At 49.0% G+C, this 22,684-nt stretch overlaps 2 protein-coding genes across 3 annotated transcripts in view; one reads left to right on the top strand and one right to left on the bottom strand.

Moving 5' to 3' along the window:
* TMPRSS13 (transmembrane serine protease 13) overlaps positions 1-11,719 on the bottom strand; it is a gene marked incomplete at its 5' end in the record, with an annotated part of 111,150 nt that extends 99,431 nt beyond the window's left edge. Inside the window, 2 exons of the mRNA XM_023558150.2 lie at positions 3,127-3,176; positions 11,650-11,719. Coding sequence (XP_023413918.2) covers positions 3,127-3,176; positions 11,650-11,719 — 120 coding nt within the window. The remainder of the gene's footprint in view (positions 1-3,126; positions 3,177-11,649) is intronic.
* A 17-nt stretch (positions 11,720-11,736) lies between these two features.
* IL10RA (interleukin 10 receptor subunit alpha) overlaps positions 11,737-22,684 on the top strand; it is a 26,775-nt gene continuing 15,827 nt past the window's right edge. The window contains exons 1-6 of one of the 2 annotated variants that reach the window (XM_003418244.3): positions 11,737-11,867; positions 14,736-14,856; positions 15,483-15,667; positions 16,771-16,940; positions 17,576-17,726; positions 19,364-19,482. In XM_003418244.3, coding sequence (XP_003418292.2) covers positions 11,801-11,867; positions 14,736-14,856; positions 15,483-15,667; positions 16,771-16,940; positions 17,576-17,726; positions 19,364-19,482 — 813 coding nt within the window. In that variant the 5' untranslated portion in view covers positions 11,737-11,800. The remainder of the gene's footprint in view (positions 11,868-14,735; positions 14,857-15,482; positions 15,668-16,770; positions 16,941-17,575; positions 17,727-19,363; positions 19,483-22,684) is intronic. The other variant, XM_064269005.1, reaches the window with a different exon arrangement.

The raw sequence follows: 22,684 nt of genomic DNA, 5'->3' as shown, positions 1-22,684 counted from the left end.
TTATTTAGTGCCTGTCTCCTCCCACTGGAGAATGAACACTCCATGAAGCAGGGTTTTTTTGTCTGCTTTGTCTGCCTAGAACAAAGCTTGGTACGTAGTAGGCAATCAATAACTATTTGCTGAAGAATAAACATTTTCAGAGGGGCTTTCTCTGGGGAACATGTGGGTGCTGGGGTGAGAGTCATCAGGTGGGAACAGCTAGAAGCAGGTGACAAAGCCTTTGCTCCATAAGCCATCATTCCAGTCACATCTTCTGCAGGTCCTTGGGGTCAAATGCAAACCCTGTCAGGTCACCTTATGGTGTTCACTCATTTTCATATCCATAGTACCAAGAGGTCTGGCACCTCAGGATCATCGTGGGCTGCACCCCTGGCTTCCGTGGGCTCAGGGTCTCTCACAAGGGAAAGGAGCAGCAATCAATCACCTGCCAGCAGGCCCAATGGCTTGTTTTTTGCCTGGCATCCTCCCACTTGGTCTACATCTGGATTTATCCCATTTGCTTCCTTTTGTCTGTGGCTACTGTGGGTGGGGACAGAGAAGGGAAAGGAATTTGGTGTAATAGAGTCAGAAAAATCTAAACTTTAAGACGAGCTTTACTATATTCTGAGTGACCTTGGGAAAACCATATAACTCCTCTGAGACTCATTCTCTTCTTCTGTAAAATGGGAAGAGAATACCTACCTCTTGGGGTCAAATGAAGTAAGAGTAGCAAATTACCCAGCACAATACTAAATGTTAGATTTCTCCTCCTCATGTATTTCCGACTGAACACTCTCCAATGCAAACATCGTATCTTTTCCATTTGTCTGGTCAAGTTTGAGCCTGGCAGTAAATAGAAAGGAGACCAAATCCATAGGGATAATAACAACAATAGTACTAATATCCTATATGTGCATAATACCTTCGAGTTTATAAAATAGTGAATATCTAAGCTGGTCTTCCTTGCATCATATCAGAGTTATTTATTACGGGTCTAAACCCCTTGTGTGTACATGGGCCCGGTGCTTTGCAGTGTTCCTGATACTCAACGATAGTGAGCACTCCATGAACGTTCGCAGATTTGAGCTGTTGACCCAAGAAGAAGAAGGACCATGAGGAAGGTGTGGCAATCATGGACTTTTCCATCAAACTGGGACCTTGGAAAAGCTGTGAACTGACTTAAGCTTTAATATGTGTTGACCAGAGTTGGCCTGGAGGGGAAAATAAAAGGGAGAGGAGAAATTAATAAAGTTCTTTCAAGCTCTAGAACTCAAGAATGAGCTCAAGAATGTGGTATAACAGAAAAAGGGACCAAGAGTCAGAAGAAGTAGCTCATTATGTGGTTGGACAGGGAGCAGCTGCTGGGACAAATGGTGGGCAAGCAACTGGCCATCACGTGAAAACCCTTCTGTTCATTTATAAATGTGGACACAAGAGGTAACCACTTACATGAATTCATGAACCGCAGAGCATTTATTTACTAGAAAATAGGCTTAGAATTTCCATAGTTTATAACATAAAGCATGAGTCACCTATTTTGAACTTTATACTGTGCACCAAAGTGTTGTTAAGAATTATATATTTCTCAACATTTGTTACTTAATCAAAGAATTTTTATGTGTTTTTGAACATTTATTTACCAGACTAAAGTTTTACCAGTTTTAAGAAGTGCAAAAATGGCCTCGTCCTACACAAGAATCCTAAAAATCTGCAAAAGAAATGCTAATTTTCTTCTCATGAGTCCTAGCCACTTTCCTTGTGGGTTCTTTTAGTGTCCTGAGAAGGGGGGCGGTGTCGGAGAGAAGGGAAGGCTAGCAGAGGCAGAAAAAGGGTTGGCTGCTGGATACCAAACGGGCCATCAAGACACCTCCCTCCCCAATCAAAGTCACCCAAGCATTGTTTTGTGATAAAGAGTTTGGAAGCAGAAGGTGTGAAGAGCATTGGCTGGCTTGTTCTTATGTCCCAAAAGGTCAGATGGCCACAGAACTAATCTGGGGGTGAGGTGTGAACCTGCCATTAACCAAGTGAGTACTTCCTCTCTGAGTTCCGTTTTCTTATAAATTATAAGAAGTTCAACTCCACCCTCGGATTATAGAGCTTCCCTCGTCCACGTCCCTCTCCACGCACCCACGCACGGAGCACATGTGCACACTCACTGTTTACCACCCTCCGCTGACCTCCAGAAACCATTTCATGTATTTTGTCACTAACTCTCAAAAAGAGGAAATACTGTACTTCCAGTGTACCCTGGAGAAAGTGCTAGAACAGAAGCAGAGGATGGATGAGTTGACCTCTTCGTGCAAGGGTTAATAGGGCAGCAAGATTTCCTGGAGCGGTGGGGGCGGGGAGAAAATGTTTCCAGTTGTGAGCTAGTCAAGTTTGAGCCTGGCAGTAAACAGAAAGGAGACCAAATCCATAGGGATAATAACAACAATAGTACTAATATCCTATATGTGCATAATACCTTCCAGTTTATAAAATAGTGAATTTCTAAGCTGATCTTCCTTGCATCATATCAGAGTTCTTTATTATGGGTCTAAATCCCTTGCAGGTACGTGGGCCTAATAAGGCCAGTTTCTGATTAACTTTTGTCTCCCACAGCGCCTAGCCATGGGTACTTAACAAATGTTGCCTTCAGTTCATCCTTTCAACAGCTCTTAATAGATGGGAAGAAGAGGTACCATACTCATTTTACAGCTAAGATCTGAGATACGGGGAATTTGTGATTTGCCCAAAGTCAAAGAAGGCAAGTGACAGATCTAACCCTTGAACCCCTGTCTAGAGCTCCCTGTCTAGCAGTTTGGATGCTTCCAGAGGTATGGTAGAGCATAGATCTTTAAATGCTTGAATCTCTAAAACGAATTCTGCAATTTCCTCATGACAAAATAGTAATTAGAATTTGTCTTTAGGTGGGAGCCTCCCTGTGTCCTGGGTGAACCTTCATAGTCATAACAACATGAAGTAAGTACCACCCCACTGTTTTGGGCAAAGTCCTGGGCTTCAGTGGTGGGTCAGGTGCAGATGCCTCAGATGAGGTGTTAGGAGTTTTGTTTCACAATGTCAATTGCATATCCCCTGAGCAGAACCACACCTCTGCAAAGATAAAGAAATGGCCTTCCCTGAGTCTGAATTGAGGCTGCCACATACCTGAAAGTCATTGTTCTTTGTCCAGGTATTGCTCCCAGAAGACCAGAAGCCTAGAAAAGGGAGGAACAACCATGTAAGGCTACGGATTGGGCCTCACATACCACCATCTGGGCCACATGGCTGCTGTCCCACCCACGCTGTTAGTTAAGGTTAAAGCAGCCATTGGAGCCAGGCTACACCTTCGAGATGGGACTACAACTTGCCTTGAAGGACACAGATCTTCTCACTGTTGAAGAACAAGGATCTTCCCACTGTGAATCATGCTGAGGCACAAAAGGAGATGGGCTGTGGGCTGGGGAAGGAGAGGCCTGAAGATTTCCAAAGGTGGGAGGATAGCTAGTCTCTCCTCTACACCAAGACTGCCTGCCAGAAGCTTCAGGAGGGTCTGCAGAATGGCACTGCTCTGTTGGGGGCCACAGGAAGAGATCAGCTTTCTGATTACCTGTTTTGCCTGGATGGCTGGTTTTGAGGTTTTAACCCAACTTGACAATAGTAGAACCAAACATGGTTACCGTGGAGTATTTTAATGAAGGTAACAACATGCGAATGTAGCAGAAAGCCAAAATGATTCCGTGTTTTTCTTGAGGATGAATATTTGAAACCTATGTGTAACAAGAAGAAGAGAGTTTTGCTCTTTCTGTGCCCTGATATTTTGTTGTTATTGAATTATCCAAGATTTGATGGGATTTATTGGTGATAGCTTTATATTCTTCAATGGTACAGTTCTAAGTATGCAAAATGCCCCTTAGAAGCAAGGATGGCAAGAACTCAGCTCACGGATATCATGTTTGATAAAATAAAGGGTCACAAAAATAAGGGAATCCCTCAATGAGATGGACTGACGCAATGGCCACAGAGATGGACTCAGCCGTGTCAACAACCATGAAGACGGCACAGGGCCTGGCGTGGTTTGTTGTTACACATAAGGTCGCCACGAGTCCCAGCGTACTCAGCAGCAGCTAACGGCAAGTATGCAATGCAAGAGCTGGTTTATATCTTATACTTTATAGACTTTGAGGTCTGAGAGGGGAAAGTCAAAGAAAAACGATAGTATTTGAGGGGAAAAAGATGACCAAGTAAAGGGCAAATTAAAAATTAAAAAAAGGATCATAAGACTGGGCTTATATACTTATGGAATTCTCGTTATTTTGAATTGCCTCCATGTCCCCCACCCTCCCAAGAGGTTTTCTTTGCATGTACTTTTGGTGGTTACTGTATTATTCTCTTTGGTACTTCTGTTTTTCGCAAGCCTGCAACAGCATTTTAAAATGTTTTGGGCCCGGTGATGGTCCTGTGGCCACACCTGAGGTAAGCAGCCACAGCCCGGGGGCAGCCATCTTGAGATATCAGAAGGTGCCCTGTGAAGCCAACAGGATGGCTATGGGGGCCATTGTGTGGCCTACTTGGGGAACCCCAGATGATATCTGGGAATGGAAACTGAAGAGCTAAATGAACTTCCCGCATCTGTGCAATAACAGACCACTGTTGTATTAGAAGTAAGGGAAATTACACCCTTAAAAATGGGAGAAGTCAAGACCATCTGGATTACAGAAGGAAGACACAGTTGTTTCTTGAAATGACACCTGATATTTCTGTCAATCTTCTGCATCTTATTTTATCTTGGTTAAGACAACCTGCTTCCCAAGTTCACAAAGGAAGGACGATGGGCTAGGTCTTTCGCTTCCTGACGAGATGATTTTTTTAAGAGTTATCTTGGTGGCGGGCAGGGTACTAAGTCCAGTTAAAGGCCCCAGTCGTCCAGGAACGGAGGTGGGGCTCAGCACAACACACAGCCTGTAGAGATGCCAGCAGAATCCAGGCAATGGGAGAAAGGGGCAGGCTCCCTCTAGTCATATAAGGCACTTTCTGCTAAATATTCCTACTAACCACATTCCCTCTCCTTTGGGAAGTTTTTACGAGTTGTCAGAAGACTTTTGTATCTGGCTTTACAACAGCCCAGGAAGGTTATAATTATTCCATCTTGCCAGTGGCTAATAGAGGTAAAGGAACTGGCCCAAGTGCTCACAGCTGGTAGTGGCCCAGGTAGGCCTAGAACTTTCCAATACCAGTTGCCATCTAGTCAACTCCAATTCACAGCAACCCCAGGTGTGTTAGAGTAGAACTGCACTTCATAGGCTTTTCATTGGCTGATTTTTTTTGGAAATAGATTGCCAGGCCATTCTTCTGAGGCTCCTGTGGATGGACTCAACCTGCCAACCTTTCGGTTAGCAGCCAAGCATGTTAACCATTTGTACAACCCAAGGACTCTGGACTAGGACTAGGCTTCCTGTTTCCAAGGTCCATGGGCTCCTCCCACCAGCTTTCTGACCTTGGGCAAGGTCCAAGAACAGTGTCCCAGGCAAATTACAGAAGTAAGTTTGCTCTTAGCCCTAGCTCTACAGATTTGGGTTCAGGGAATTAGCAGGGCAGATCCCTCAGGTGAGGGATCAGTCCTTCCTCCCCTTCCCTCTAGGTTGATGGGCAGTCTTCACAGCTCTTTGCACAAACTTAGCTGTTGTAAAGTGTCAAGCAAAGACAGCTGAACTACAATCGGAAGACCAGGGTTTTAATTCTGCCACTAACTAGCTGAGTCATCCTGGCTAGTTAGTCACCTCAGTGTTCTGGGTTTCCTTTTCTACGTAGAATACAAATCTACTGTGTCCTTCTTCCGCACAAAACCCTTCAAGGATGCCTGTTGCCTACGCAGAAACTCCCCGATTCAACCCTGAGCCATCATCTAGTCAGAGTAGAGAGAAGATCAGAAAGGGATCTTGTCCCTTCTGAGCTCTTGTACTCAGCCAGGTGGGAGTCAGGCACAGGGTGAAGGGAAGTGGACATTAACCGGGTTCTGTAGACAAAGCCAAGGCTGTCCCAGGGGTAGGGCTGGGCTGGGGCAGGCAGCTCACTGAGACTTCACAACTTTTCTCCACCCAACGACTGCCAAGTTTCCCCACACAGTTTCCTCCTCTGTCTCCTTCACGGAGTTGGTTCCCTCTGGGGCTCTCTCCGTTTTGTGTATAGCTCTGACACAGTAGTCACAAGGCCTGGGAACTTCCCTAATCTCCAGTCCAGAGACAGAAACTGCAAGTTGTGTCTGTTACCACACTGGAGCATTGACTTCCTACCTTCTCTTGTCTCCCCCACCCTATCCCCTACAAGTGCTGCCCCATTTAGAGGCACCATCCTGCAGACCAAGAAATAAAAAAAAAAAATTTTTTTTAATTTTTTTTTCCATGGTCTCAGGGAACATCTAGCTCAACGGGCATAACACAGTTTATAAAGAAAATGTTCTACACTCTACTTTGGTGAGTAGTGTCTGGGGTATTAAAAGCCTGTGAGCAGCCATCTAGGATACTCTAGTGGTCTCATCCCTTCAGGAGCAAAGAAGAATGAAGGAAATTAAAGATAAAAGGGAAAGATTTGCCCAAAGGACTAATGGACCACAGCTACCACGGCCTCTACCAGGCTGAGTCCGGTACAACTAGATAGTGCCCAGCTACTGCCACTGACTGCTCTGACAGGGATCACAAGAGAGGGTCCTGGACAGAGCTGGAGAAAAATGTAGAACAAAACTCTAACTCAGAAAGAAAGACCAGACTTTCTGGCCTGACGGAGACTGGAGAAACCCTGAGACACCCTTTCAGCTCAGTAATGAAGTCACTCCTGAGGTTCACCCTTCGGCCAAAGATTGGATAAGCCCGTAATACAAAACAAGACTAAAGGGGCGCACCAGCCCAGGAGCAAGGACTAGAAGGCAGGAGGGAACGGGAAAGCTGGTAATACAGGACCCAAGTTTGAGAAGGGAGAGTATTGACAGGTTGTGGGGTTGTTAACCAATGTCATACAACGATATGTGTACTGTTTAATGAGAAACTAGTTTGTTCTGTAAACCTTCATCTAAAGTACAATAAAAAAAAAATTCACCTTAAAAATCCCCCCGTGTGGTCTTAAATGCTAGCAAGCAGCCATCTAAGATGCATCAACTGGTCTCAACCTACCTGGAGCAAAGTGGAATGAAAGACACCAAAGACACAAGGTAATTATGAGCCCAAGAGACAGAAAGGGCCACATAAACCAGAGACTACGTTAGCCTGAGACTGGAAGAACTAGATGGTGCCTAGCTATAACAAATGACTGTCCTGACAGGGAACCAACAGAGAACTCCTGAGGGAGCAGGAGAGCAGTGGGATGCAGACCCCAAATTCTCATAAAAAGACCAGACTTAATGGTCTGACTGAGACTAGAGGGACCCCAGAGGTTGTGGTCCCCAGACCTTCTGTTAGCCCAAGACAGGAACCATTCCCGAAACCAACTCTTCAGAGAGAGATTGGACTGGACTATGGGATAGAAAAAGATGCTGGTGAAGAGTGAGCTTCTTGGATCAAGTAGACACATGAGACTATGTGGGCAGCTCCTGTCTGGCGGAAAGATGAGAAGGCAGAGGGGGTCAGAAGCTGGCCGAATAGACATGAAAAGAGAGAGTGGAGGGAAGGAAGGTGCTGTCTCACCAGGGGGAGAGTAACTAGGAGTATATAGCAAAGTGTATATAAATTTTTGTATGAAAGACTGACTTGATTTGTAAAGAAAAAAAATACAAAAATCCCCCGCTGTGGCCACAGGAGCAAGGTGTCTGCTCAGTTCTGCCCACAGGCCCTGCTGCATTATGCCACAGTTTGTTGAGGCTCACTATATCCCTCTACCCACAGCATTCTTTTGGCCCCAAGCTGTTCCTCCCCATCTCCTCCATGCCTTCTCAACTCACTTGACATTTGTCTCTTCCAGGAAGTCTTCCAAGATTGGGAAGGGCATTGCTAACATAGTAGGAAAAGCATAGGCTCTGAAATCTAACAGAGCTGGGCTGAAATCATAACTGTGTCACTTACTGGCTGGGTAATTGGGCGAGTGACATTACTGCCCCATCTGTAAAACACTGATAATGATGCAATCTCACTGAGCAGTTACAAGAATTAAGTGAGACAACGTTTGTATATTAATTAGGGGAGTTAACACTAGCTGCTACAACAAAAGCTCCCGGTTCTCAGTGGCTAGACACAACAAGGAACCCTGGTGGCGCAGTGGTTAAGAGCTCGGCTGGCAGTTCAAATCTAACAGCCACTCCTTGGAAATGCTATGGGGCAATTCTCATCTGTCCTATAGGGTCGCTATGAGTCTGAATCTACTCGACGGCAACAGGTTTTTTGGATAGAACAAGGGCTCATTCCCCACTCAAGTTACAGGCTGATGCAGATGGTGTGCCAGTCCTGCACAGCTCTCCTCCAAGGAGAGCTCCTTCCATCCCCTTGGGTGTTCTCCAAGGACCTCTCCATCTGGCTGGTAGAATAGCAAAGACAGAGTTAGAGGCCAGGCCTGGAAGTGGCACCCATCAATTCAACTTGGCATTGGTCAAAACCCCGACACATGGTTCTACCTAACTGTAACGGAGGATCACGGTTGTCCCTTACAGTGAGCCCAGGGAGAAAAAACAGGAGCACTCAACATCTAGTCAGTCTCCGCCACAACATGGAAAGTATTTAGCATAATGCCTGACATGTAGGAAGAGCTCAGTGAACAGTTTAAACAGAGATACTACCATCTTTAAACAAGATACCATGGTGACACCTGGGAGAGCCAGTTTCTTGTCGGGACTGCTTTATTTTTCCAGGTCTTGCAAGTTTTCTGCACTTGATAGGGTACAGTCTTAGCACTTTTCTATCACTCTTCTTACTAGAAAATATTTTGAGTTTTCCTTTTCTGACAGGTTTCCACTTTACACAGGTTCTGGCTTTCTCAGGTTTTACTACATTATAATTACCTTCTATCATCTGCCCCAATAAACCCCATAAACCAATAAACCACACCCATTGCTGTCAAGTCAATTCTTACTGATAGTGACCCAAGAGGACAGAGTAAAACTGGCCCATAGGGTTTCCAAGGCTGTAATTTTTACGGAAGCAGGTTGCCCCGTCTTTCTCCATGGAATGGCCGGTGGGTTCAAACCAACAACCTTTTGGTTAGCAATTGAATGCTTAGCCACCGAGGCTCCTTATTGTCCCAATGCTGGTGTGAATTACAGAAATCACCGAACCTTAGGGTGGACTTTTCAGAACACTGAGAATGTTCTTTTTAAAAAATAAAAAAGATGGTACTCAAATGCCTGATATAACTCCTATCCTAGGCATTTTCTATGGGGCAGCAGAAGACATTGGAATAGCTGGCTCTGCCCTGTGCAAGGTATTAACCTGTGTCAGCCATGGTGATTTTCTCATCTGTAAAATGGGGATGCAAATCCTCTATTTTAGAGGGGTCTTCATGGATGCCATTTTCCCTCGTCTCCAAGCATACGCCTCCTTCTCTGGGACACCCTCTTTATCTACTCCACCTAGCTACCTCCTCCTCAGCCCTCAAGTCTCAGCTTAGATGTCACCTCTTCCAGGAACCGTTCCCTACCCACCACCCCAAGTGTGTTCCATTGCCTATGCCCTGTGCCCCACGGCAGGCTGTACCTCCCTTACTGGAGCACTTACCACAGCATATTAAAATCTCTGTTCACTTTCTGTCTCTAGTTAGATTGTGAGCTTCCTGGGGGAAGAGACCTTGTTTTGATTACCATTTTATCCCCAGTGTCTGGCCCATAATGTTGTTGTTAGCTGCCATTCGTTGTGACGCCACGTACGACAGTATCAGACCATTGTGATCTACAGGGTTTTCACTGGCTGATTTTCAGAAGTAGATTGCCGTGACTTTCTTGCTAGTCTGTTTTAGTCGAGAAACTCTGCTGAAACCTGTTCAGCACCATAGCAACGCACAAGCCAACAGTGACAGCCGGGTGGTGGCTGCACATGAGGTGGACTAGCTGGGAATGGAACCAGGTCTCTACATGAAAGGTAAGAAGCCTACCACCGAACCACCACAGTCCTCGGCCCATAATGAGTGTGAATTTTTGTCAAATGACTGAATGAAGAATGTCGATCTTCCTTCAAAATGGTAATGGGATAAGACTTTTAAACTCTTATAACTCAACCAAAAACTAAAGGACAAGTGCAGAAAGAAACATCAGAGTGGAGTCTTCCTAGAAAGGTCAGTGGGAACTAAAGAGTCATTTCAGAAGGTAGCCACGCCCTTTGGGTCTTATCTGGGTACTCCGGAGGAAATCACCAATTTTAATCTCTCAGTTGAGCAACAAAGAGTGCAAAACATATCCTTACATATTAAAAAAAAACCTGGGATTCCCCCTCTCAGCTTGTGGGTGTTGGGTTTGTGGATGCCCTTCTCCACCAACCATATAGCTGCGGCACCACTGGCCTCCAGTGACTGTCATCAAAGAGGGAGGTTTTTCTAGTCTCAGTGTAGACCATCAGACACAGAATGGCAACTCCCAGTTCTCACCCTCACCAACTCGGCACATTCTCAGTCCAGGCACTGGGCAGAGAAACTTCTGCCCTGAAAATACAGAGAGTTCATATCTCCACAAGCCACACGACTAATGTCTTACTAACTCCCACACCAAGCAGACAGTGCTAATGTCACACACACACACAGACACACACACACACACACACATTCCCTTCTCAAAAGCTACAGGGGATACAGCCTTCGGTGTGGGTGGGCTCTGATTACTGCCAGGGAAACTTCCCAGGAGTAGGGAGAGCCAGGTGACCCCAGCCCAGGACTGGAAACACCCTGACCCTCCTTCTTTAATCCCCCTGCCTGCTGAGGATAAGGGCAGGACTCCAGGGACTTTGCACTTTGGCACAAACACAATCTCAAGCACATATTATATGCACCTTGCAGACAGACTTACAGGCACCCGTGCATCACCAAATCTAACCCTTGCCTAGACAAGTCCACTCGCACTGCAAATTCATATGGGTGTAAATGCGCACACGCACACGCACACACACAACACACACACAGTGTCCTCCAGCAAAAAGCGAGACAAAGTTCGTCTTGCATGCTCTTCTCCTTGTCGAAGTCTCTGATGAGCCAGGTCACACAAGAGGTTCAGTGACTGCCTTGGGGTCTAGTGTTCCCCAGTCCTCAACAATGTATATTAACCCAAAGGAAAAACAGCTTTAAAAGTGAGATCTCACTCCAAAAATATTCAGCCAGGTAGGAAACCGTCTACTTTACTGCGGGTTGAGCGCAGACTCCTACACGGAGATGCTGGGGTACCACCAAGGCTCACATACTTGCCGTCGCACACGTCCCCCTCGGCTCCCGGGGCTTTTGAGGAGCGCTGGGAAAACCTCCACCCTCGACCCCGAGCGGCCGCGGCCACAGCAGCAACCCCAGCTGTAACCCCCACTTGCCGGGTAAAATCAGTCCTGACACCTTCAGCCCCGCTTCCGCACCCCAAAGGGCGGGCTGTCCCTCGCCAAGCCCCCCCACCCACACGAAAATAACCGCCAGGCGGCCGGGACCGCTTTAACCCGACTGCGTTAGGAAGCCCCGGGGCAGGCGAAGCAGCAGCCAGGGCCGCCGCGAGCCCCGCGCCCACCCCGCGGCAGGCCTGCGTTTACGCACCGTCGGCCCCTGGGGCGGGGCGTCTCCAGGCCACGCCCCGCGACGTCTGCCCGCGGGCCCGGAGGTGCTGCCGGCAGAGGGTTCAGCCTACCGAGCAGGCGCTGGCGGCGCGCGGACCGGCTCCGGCCCCGGACGATGGTGCGCGCCAAACATGCTGCCGCGCCTTCTAGTGCCGCTGGCGGCGCTCCTCAGCCTGCGCCTCGGATCGGACGCGCAAGGTAAGGTTCGGGACCCCGGGCTGCCCTGCCCTCTCCGCGCCGTCCCCGCGGGTCGTTGGCCACATCGGACGCCGGTCCTGGCCACCCCTTGCCGGTCACCCCTGCATTAAAGTTCTGCGTCCCAGAGGGAAGCCCGTCTGGCTGGCCCCCTAGGGACAGCGGCGTCCATTACCTCCTCCCTTCCTGGTGGGTCTCCTTCTTTTCTGCAAACCTACATCTCAAGTGGCCGCTGCCCTGACTCGCCTATTGTTGACTTGGAAGGGGCTGAGACTGATTTGGCACCGGGGGTGGGGGTGGGGGGTGGGGGGTGGGGGGGGTGGGAGGGTGCGGGGAGTAGATGGAGAAGAGAAAAGCCTCCCACTCCAACTTCTCGTCCAGCCCTCTTCTGAGAAGCCTTACATTTCGGCCCTGGCTTTTTTCTTGCTTTAGTTCAAATCATGGGATCACTTGTCGCTCCTTGGGATGGCTTCCATCTTCATCTGACTCTACCTTTTCTCACCCACCCAATTCACCTGTTTCTGCCTCTGTCCCAGCTCACACACCGCTCCCGTTCCTGCCTTATCCCCCAGTCCCACCGATCATTCCCATCTGATCATCCCTACTCCATCTTAGCCCCCAACTCACTCCCCCTGCTGCCTGCCTCCCTCCTCCCTTACCCCAGCCCTGCAGCTCAGGCTCCCAACCCAGCCGGCCCTCCGGGGGAAGTTTCTGCCACTAAGAAGAGTAAAACCCTGGAGAGGCAGAGAGGGTCAAGGGCCAGAGTTAGAGGGACCCAGAGCAGAGGCAGGGAGAACAGAGAAGGAAACTGCTTCTACATGACGCCAAAGTACAAAGTAAAACACGCAGCCATTCATATGATGGAGAGCTGGGTGAGCTGGTGATGTGTAGACCCAGCACCACAAAGATGGGCTGCATTTTTCACTTTCCATTTAATGTTTTGAAATCGAGACACAGACTTGAGGATGAAAGACATAAGAAAGAAAGCGAGAGACACGGACAGAAGCATTTTCTAATGACAAAGTCAGAAAAAAAAGAAGCATTATTACAGAGATCGAGAGAAGTTAAGAGAACAAGGGAAACAGGAGCAGTGTTGCTGCCAGACTGAGAGTTATGAAAGGATGGAGGAGCGAAGGGGAGCTCACTGGGTTTCGATTGGTCTTCCACATACCTCACTGCCTTGAATAGGCAAGATTCTAAAGGGAGGTATATTGGCTACACTCTCACAAATGAGGGACCAGGTAAAGTGAGGTTGTCATTTGTCCAAAGCCACAATGACAAGGGACGGTTTGAGGCTCTTGAAGTTGGTATTCTGAGGCGAATGGTGTGTTAAGGGGACAGGAGGGTGGAGAGGACAGGAGGGTGGAGATAGGGGTCGGTATTTGGGACCTTGGAAACATTTCTTTGTGGAAGTGGCCTCAGCCCAGTTCAAAACCAGAGCTGGTTGAGTCTGTCTGTCCTCACCCAGCCTGAGGCTGGGCTTCTGGCTAGACAAAAAGAGGGAAACCTTTTCTCAGAGGAAGGGAATGGGATAAGCACTTAGCTTGGGCGAGCCCAGGCAAGCCATGAAGAGAAACAGGGTTGTTTACAAACAGGATGTGTTCCAAAGAACGGAAAGGTGGTCTGGGGTTGGAGCCAGGGCTGGGGCCAGGGTGGGGATCAGGCCTGGGGATGGGGCTGGAGCAGGGACAGGGATTGGGCAAAGCCAAGGAGTAGGTCATCTGAGACCTCATTGCTGACGTGCCTGAGTCCTCAGCCTCTGCCTTCTCCCTGGGATCCATTGGCCCAGGCTCAGCTCTTCTCAGCTGCCATTTCTGCTTCTGATCACAGACAGCCCAGGTCGATGATTTAACGATGCAGTGCTAGCTTTGGCATTGGATACATGTGGATTCGAGTTCCCACTCCACCCCTTACTAGAGAGCTTGGCCTTGGGCGCATCACTTAACCTCTTTGAGCCTCCATTTGTTCTCGAGTAAAATTGGGGGTGAATGTCTGCCTCATAGGGCCGTGGCGATAACTCCACAAGAGGACCCAGCACAGTGATCAGCTCATAGTAAAGTCTCCATATGTGGCAGGGTTTTTTTTTGCGGGGAGGCACTTTAAAAAAATTTTTTTATTGTGCTTTAAGTGAAAGTTTACAAATCAAGTCAGTCTCTCACACAGAAATTTATATACACCTTGCTATTTACTCCTAACTGCTCTCCCCCTTATGAGACAGCACATTCCTTCCCTCCACTCTCTCTTTTTGTGTCCATTCGGCCAGCTGCTGCCCCCTCTGCCCTCTCATCTCCCCTCGAGACAGGAGACGCCAACATAGTCTCAAGTGTCTCCTTGATCCAAGAAGCTCATTCCTCACCAGCACCTTTTTCTATCCCATTGTCCAGTCCCATCCCTGTCTGAAGAGTTGGCTTTGGGAATGGTTCCTGTCTTGGGCTAACAGAAGGTCTGGGGACCATGACCACTGGGGCCTTCTAGTCTCAGTCAGACCATTAAGTCTGGTCTTTTTATGAGAATTTGGGGTCTGCATCCCACTGCTCTCCTGCTCCCTCAGGGATTCTCTGTTGTGGTCCCTGTCAGGGCAGTCATCGGTTATAGCCGGACACCATCTAGTTCTTCCAGTCTCAGGCTGATGTAGTCTCTGGTTTATGTGGCCCTTTCTATCTCCTGGGCTCGTAATTACCTTGTGTCCTTGGTGTTCTTCATTCCCCTTTGCTCCAGGTGGGTTGAGACAATTGATGCATCTTAGATGGCTGCTTGCAATATATGGCAGCTTTTATAATCCTTACCATCATCACCATCATCCTCATCCCTGGGGGGTGGCTGAGACATGCCGGGCTCTGTGAGCCCTGGTAATGATACTCTTCTTCCCAGGGACAGAGCTGCCCAGCCCTCCATCTGTGTGGTTTGAAGCAGAATTTTTCCACCACATCCTTCACTGGACGCCCATCCTGAATCAGTCCCAAAGCACCTACTACGAAGTGGAGCTCCTGGGGTGAGGAAAAGGGAGGGCAGAGGAAAGAGGGAGTGGGGAGGGAGTAGGGGATTCATCCCCTCTGCTCCTCTGGCACAGGGAACTTACATGTCTTCCTGGTGAAGTGAGACCACGAGGGACCCTAGCACATTTCCATCAATTAACAAGCACTAATTGAGCCCTCATATGTGCCCAGTAGTATGCTGGGAGCTCTAGGATGAGGAGGCCAAGGTGTTATCTTTGCCCTCAAGGCTTTTTCATCTTAGTGAAAGATGGGAAAAGCATCCACAGCAGAGCTGGAAAATAAGGAAGCTGTAACAACTGCCAGTGTAGTTTGGAGAAAAGAGAAATCAGGCTGTGTTGCCAGGGGTGGCAAGTCTTCCTGGAGGAGGAGCTGGGCCTTGAGCTAGTCATAATCCAATCTAACAGTCCCTGGGCCACAGAGAAATTGAATCAGGGCCCCAGAGCCAAGGGAGACCTTCTGGCAAGCATATACCCTGAACTAGGGGAAGAGGAGGGGAACCAGCCGAGGCCTGTACCAGTGTTCCCCATCATGGGGGTCTCTCCCTGCAGCTCTTGCTTCCCTCTAAAAGGATTAGGTTAGAGCACAAGTTCCTCTCTTTATGCCCACTCTCATCCCTCTCCAGCTACGGAATAGAGCCCTGGAAGGCCATCCCCACCTGTAACCAGACCCTGGCACAGTCCTGTGACCTCACTGCAGTGACCCTAGACCTGTACCACAACAACGGTTACCGAGCCAAAGTCCGAGCAGTGGATGGGAGCCGGCACTCCAACTGGACTACCTCCAGCACCCGTTTCTCTGTGGACGAAGGTACTTTTTCTCCCCTTTCTAGAACATGGCATTTGGAGCCCTTTCCAGCCAGAAGTTCTAGTCTGAAGTTTTTCTCTGTGTTTCCATAATTCCCCATGTCAGCCAGGCTTCCTGGCTGGGGACCTAGTTGTCCAACAGGCTCAAGTCAAGACTGGAGAGAACAGTCCTTTGGAGAAAGTTTAGATGAAAGTCATTAGAGATTTAAAAAGGAACTAGAGTTGTTTATCCTATGGAAGAAAGGTCTCGGGGTGAGTTGGGGCAGCTGAGTCACGAGGGCCAGGCCTGTGGGCTTGTAGGGTTCTGAGAGAGGAAGCGAATCCATAAGCACTCAGCAAAGAGCAAGAAGCAGCAGGCAGAATTTGGATCAGGTGCCCCTTCCTGTCAGGATGAACTCCAAGCATCAGGGTATGAGGCATTTCAGGGGAAGTGCTACTAAAGAAAAGTGGGGCATCTCTCTGAGGAGGTAAGACAAAGGGATAAGCCCCAGACTTAATGGGATTCTTCCATTCCTCAAATTGGGATTGAGTATGCTCTATGTGAAGGTCCCTGGATGATGCAAACTTAAAGGTTGGTGGTTTGAACCTACCCACTGGTACCACGGAAGAAAGGCCTGGCAATCTGCTTCCATAAAGGCTACAGCCAAGAAAACCCCATGGAGCAGTTCTACTCTGTAACACATGGGATCACCATGAGTCGGAATCGATTCGACAACAGGTTTGGTTTTGGTTTTACGCTCAGTGTGTGTGGCGAACCTACTCTGAAGGAGGCGGAGTCAGAGCCGAAAGTTTAGGAAATCATTGGCTCCCAAATGCTTGTCCTAAGGCCAGTGCCCAGCGGGCCGCATAGTCATCACCTGGGAAGTGTGTGTAAAGCATGTCTCCATGACCCAGCCTCAGAAATTCAAATTCGCTGTGTCCTGAATGGACCTGGGGCATCTGTATTTTTAACATGCTCCCCAGAAAACCTTTATATACAGCTGGCTTGGGAAACCTCTGGCCTAGGTTTTAGGGTGGACAAAGCTTGATCCTGCAGGCAAAGGCACGGGCAGATGGGTGCCAAGGCCCTCCCCAGGCTGCAGGCTTTATGGTCTTCCTCCCATTCAGTGACTCTCACGGTTGGCAGTGTGAAGCTGGAGATACGTGACGACTCCATCTTTGGGACAATCGAGCCCCCCAGGCCCCCAATGGCCCCCGCAGGTGACATGTACGAACGCATCTTCAAAAACTTCCGCGAGTATGAGATCACTGTTCACAAGATGCCAGAAAACTACACGGTATGGCTCTCCCCGGGCTTCCCTGTCACCCGGGCTGGGGGACTTTGCTGGCAGAGTCCAGAGAGGTCCCAGGGGGTGTCGGGGAGGGAGGGAGTAGAAATGCCCCCAGCCTTCAAACCTGTTCTGGGAGGTGGTGGGAAGGCATCACTGTTCACAGAGGGCCTGCTAGGCGTCGGGCACCACAGGAGACATTTTGTAGCTATTATTTGTGGTCCCCTTGCAGGTAGATATCTTATTCCATTTTGTGGACGAGGAAATGAGGCCCAGACAGGCGGTGTAACTTGCTTGAGGAAACCCTGTAAGAGCAAGATCTGGCATTTGAACCCAGGGCTGTGTGTCTGCAAATTCCATCTTCTTTTCCTCTCCACCACAGTCGATTCCAGCCCGTTTTGGAAAGGCCCCAGCTTCTGTAATACACTCCCTTTTTTCTTCTAATATAAAATAAATTACAATAATTACAGAGCTCACGGGCTGCATTGATAATCGCAGCGTTCGCGACCTTAAAGAAAAAGACAACTGAGGCTGCTGCGGGGTGGGCTGAGATCGTCTGTAAAGGCTCTGGCTCCAGCTCTCCACTTCTGTGGTGCTGTGAAATAAGGGGATTTTGCTTATTGCAGTTGTTGTTTGTATTTCAGTTCACAAACAAGAAGGTAAAGCATGAAAACTTCAGCCTCCCAACCTCTGGAGAGCTAGGAGAGTTCTGCATCCGGGTGAAACCATCCATCAGCTCTCGCACTAACAAGGGGGTATGGTCCAAGGAGGTCTGCATCACCATCACCAGGCAGTGTAAGTCCCGTCAGAGCTGCTGTCGGGGTCCGGGAGGAGGGGAGGTAGGAAGGACCTCAGGCAATTCGGAAAGCGTCTGCCCAGGGCTGCTGGGGCCAGGCGTGGTGCTAGGCACTCCGCATCTATCTCTTCACCCTCACACAACCCTGCGTTTCAGAGATGGGGAACTGAAGCTCAGTGTGTAAGCAGCTTCTAGGATTTCACAGCTAGGATGTGGCAGCAGCACAGGTCTCCTGATTCCGCGGTGCTTCCTCCTGAGCGCAGCTGCCCTTCCCAGGAAGCCCCCAAGCGGCCCCCGGGCAGCTGTGGTAGTTCCTGTTTGTTGCATTCCTTTGCCGTTGTGCCTCAGAGCCCAGGGTAGAGGGTCTCCTCGTGGCAGAGGGAGCAGAGCTGAGCTGACTCCTTGCCACAAACACCGCGTCGGCCTCTCGGCCAGGTGCTGGGGCAGTGAGGGGAGAGCACAGGAGATAGGGATTTCGAGGCCACAGTCCTGCCCGTGAGGGTCTTACCATCTGCTGGGGAAAGACGCGCACAGAGGAAGCCCTAACTAGCACCTCAACACAGCATATGTCAAGTGCGGGACAGATCCAACCGCAAGCACTCTGAGAATGCTGAGTGCTGTATGGGCCGAGGTCAGCAAAGATGAAAGGAACTCCTTGCATTTCTCCAGATTTCAGTTTATGAAGGCATTTGAAACTCATTGCCATTTACACCTCACCACAGAGTGAGGCACTTCTTTGTGGCAGGCAGCCTGAAAGAGCTTTTTATACATTCTCTTGTATATTGGTATTCACATATCATTGATATGAGAAATAGTCTTGTGGAAAGGTTTAGGTTCAAATCCCACTTAGGAGGTGTATGACCTTGGGCAGATTACTTAACCTCTCTGTGCATCAGGATCCTAATCTGTAAAAATGGAGACAATGATAGCAAACCCAAAAAACCAAACCCATTGCCGTCAAGTCGATTCCAACTCATTGCGACCCTATAGGACAGGGTAGAACTGCCCCATAGAGTTTCCAAGAAGCACCTGGTGAATTCGAACTGCTGACCTTTTGGTTAGCAGCTGTCGCTGTTAACCACTATGCCACCAGGGTTTCCAACAATGATAGTAGTTACCTCAAAGGTTGTTATAAGGACCAAATGAAATAAATAAAGCGCTTGGTACTTGGTAAGTGCTATGTACTGTAGTACCTCACAACCATCTTATGATGTAGGTACTGTTTTTCTTCCCATTTTATAGATGAGGAAACTGAGGCTCAGAGAGGTTAAGTAATTTGCCCACAGTCCCACAGCCAGTAAGCAGTGAGGCTGGGATTTGAACCTAGGTCTGGCTGCCTCCAAAGCCTCTGTTCTTATCTGCTGTGCCATCTGTCATTGTTCCGGTTGCTGTCGTATGCAGAGGGCTGAAAGCAGAGTCACCATGTCTGATGAGGGAATCCCTTGGGGCAGGGTTTGGAAGGCCAGGCAAGGATTCCCGAGAACCCAGACACATCTAGACCTGTGGCCTGGTGGTAGCCGGTGGGGTTCATGGGGCCACTCACTGGGTGGTTCTTAAGAGTGGCTGAGGGACCCGTGGGGACCACCCCTCGTGTCCCACAGCGCCAGGCCAACAGCAGATTTCTCTGTGCCTGCAGATTTCACCCCAACCATCCTCAGCACCTGCATCACCTTTGCGTTTCTGCTCTGCGTAGTCCTGGCCTGCCTGATCCTCCAGCTGTACATGCGGCGCCGGGGGAAGCTGCCCTCAGTCCTGGTGAGTGTCACAGGGGCCACTGCTCATCCTTCCCAGCCACACCCGAGCTCCTGGCATGGCGGGGCAGGGAGGGTGGCGCCCAGACAGTTCATCCCCTCAGCTCTCCTCCACTCTCAGCACTGGCATCCTGAGGTACTTCCGTCAAGCACCGTGGTGACAGAGGCTTGGCGTGAACACTAATCTCAATCCTGAGAACGTCACCTTCTAGATAAGACATGGACTGAGTAATCACAGACCCCCATGCTTCACTTTGTTATTGTTTATTAATAGTTGGCCATGGATTAGCCCTTGTACCTTAGTGCCTATGAGGTAGGCACAATTATTATCCTCATGAGTGAGGAAACTGAAGCACAGAGAGATTGTTACATGCATAGGGTCACACAACCGGAAAGAGTCAGGGCTGGATGGGTGAGGAGTGCCCCAGAGAGGTGAAGGAGAACAGAGGGCTGGAGGTAGGGGCCCTTGGGCTGCTGTCGGAGTGGAGTGGGCCGGAGCAGAGAGGAAAGATGATTCCTGGGAGGAGGGAATCAGAAGGGCAGGGGCCTCGTGTCCTTCCTGGAGTCCCCCCACGCTGTGCTGTGGTAAGCCAGCCTCCCAAACTCACCTTGCAAGAATTGAGCAGCATTTTCCAAACCTCTGCCTGTCTCTGGCTCAGGGTCAGGCCAAATCAAGGGTTGCCAGCCACAGCCCCCTCCAGCTGGCGTTACTAATATGTGATGGAAGGACCCAGCTTGGTCAGAGGGAGGCAGGGGACCCGGGGAAGCTCACAGCTGGGAGGGGAACCTCCAGAGAGATCCTAGGATGTCTAGGAAAAATAAGGAGAGACACACAAATTCTGAAATTATTTAGAATAAGAACACCAGAAAGTTGAGGCAAGGGTGGGACTGCCTGGCCTAATTAGGGTCTTTGTCCAGGGAAAAAGGAACCAGGCTCCCAGCTCAGTAGGCTCTGGGTAGAGAGGTATGGTGAGGAGACCGGGGCAGGCAGTCCCTACAACTTTAGGGGATTATAAAGTTCTTCCTTGTGTCCAACTGAAGTGTGTACTCATTGTCCTTTCTCTGGGCCCTGGGGAGATTCATTTCCGCAAGAATGTGTTCGTTGGCCAGCCTAAGCATAGGTTACAGACAGGGCCTGGAGCTGGGGGCGGTGGTGGTTTAGAGAGGTCTGCACCACGGAGCCTGCCCTCAGGGATGGGAGGCTGGAGCGTGATAACTAGGAAGCAGAGGGGCTGGAGGAAGAGTGGTCCTGGAACATGGGGTGGGGAGATGCTTAGTCGGGGGTCAGAAAGGCATCTAGAAAGAGAGTGAGTAAATGAGGCAGCAATTGCTGAGCACTTACTGCATGCAAAGCTTTGCGAGGGAAGAAGCCAGCTAGCATGGCTCTTGGTCCCCAGGGGCTTGATGACAGCCTGGTGGGGCAGCCGATGTGGAAACTGTTAACTTTAATGCAAAGCACAGTGAAATAGGCATAGATGCAAGAACGCCCCAGAAAATGTCAAACAACTCGATTTTTTGTTGTTGTTCCCTGTGTATACTTGGATCATAGAATTGAGTTGTCCTTGAGGCTTTTTTCTCCTCTAGGATAAATACTGAGTCCTTGGGTGGTGCAAACAGTTAATGCGCTTGGCTGCTAACCTCAAGCCCACCCAGAGGCACCTTGGAAGAAAGGCCTGGCGATCTACTTCCGAAAGAACACAGCCACTGAAAACCCTAGGGAGCACAGTTCTAGTCTAACACATTCGGGATCTCCAGGAGTCAGAATCAACTCAATGGCAACTGCTTTTTGGGGATAAATACAACCAATTGCCTTCATCTAATGATCCTAGTCACTACTAACTTTATGAATAACTCATAGCGTATAAAGCACTTTTCATTACCTCGTTCTCACTCATTAGCTGGTTTGATCTGACCTTACCACAACCCGGCACAGTTAAGTATTATTAGGTAAGCAGGGGATTTCAAATCAGGACAGTTCAGTACAGACTCCAGGTTTGTTCTTTGCTGCTCTGTGACTTTGGGCCAGTCATTTAACTTCTCTGAGTGCCAGTTTTCTCCTCTAGGAAATAGAAATAATAACACTTCCCTTGTAGAGTTCTTGGAGGGCAAATGCAATTCAGCAAATATTTATGGAGTATCTTCTATGTACCAGCACTGTTTAACACTTCCCATGCATTAACCACAATGCCAGGAGGCAAGGACTGTCATTTTCATTTTAAAGATGAGGAACTGAAGCACAGAGAGGATAGGTAATTTGGACAAAGTGACACAGCTCAGAGGCAGAGCCTGGATTTGAACCCATGCTGTCTAGCTCCGGAGCACACATCCTTACTCACCAAGCTGTGTGAAATTAGAAGGGACCCAATAAAAGTTACATTTGAGTCATCACATACCGAGGGAGGAAGAGCACATGTGCAACAGGAAGTCAGTCAACAAACGTCCTAAGTGCCTACTGTATGCTGCTTCTGTTCAGGCTGTGGGGACAGAGGAGGGAGCAAGACTACAGCTCCTCCCCTCGAGGGGCTTATATTCTGCTGGGGGCGGGGAGTGAGTATTTGTGTGTGTTTTGGAGTGGGGTAGGGGGACAAAAGCAAGTAAAAAAATCGTTCCAGGAACTAAGCGCTATGAAGAGGTAAACTAGGTTAATGCGACGAGAGTGGCTGAAGCGCCGCTTTAGTCAGGTGGTCAGGAAGCCTCTCTCTGATGAGGTGACATGTCAGCTGAGACCTGAATCACAAGGAGGACACCACCATGCACAGAGCTGAGAGAAGAGTATTCTAAGCAGAAGCAATAGCATGTACAAAGGTCCTGAGACAGCACTGTCCCAGATGGAGAAAGAACACCAGTGTGACTGGGGCAGAGAAGTGAGGGACAGCAGGGTTACCCAGGGACACTCAGCAATTAGTGGGAACCGGTCCTAGTGCTGTGCTTGGTCCACTGCCTCACACTGTCAGCCACCCTGTGCTTGTCAGACTGCCGGTCACCACTCAGGGAATGGGGAAATTGATGGAAATGGACATGTCTCCCATCCAGCATTTTGAACAATGAAATGGATGAAATAGGATGGCATAGAGGAGAGCAGAGCAGAATGGAAAATATCAGGGCACAAAAGTATTATTTTGAGAAACTGGTTTCAGTTTTATATACGTGTGGGTTATTATGTAAAACTTATCTCTTACTTTGGGCCGTAGTGAAAAAAGTTTGAA

The sequence above is a fragment of the Loxodonta africana genome, chromosome 15 (assembly GCF_030014295.1).
Source record: "Loxodonta africana isolate mLoxAfr1 chromosome 15, mLoxAfr1.hap2, whole genome shotgun sequence".
NCBI classification, from domain to species: Eukaryota; Metazoa; Chordata; class Mammalia; order Proboscidea; family Elephantidae; genus Loxodonta; species Loxodonta africana.
The sequence above is the reverse complement of the archived record's forward strand: the minus strand, read 5'-3'. Positions and strand labels throughout refer to the sequence as shown.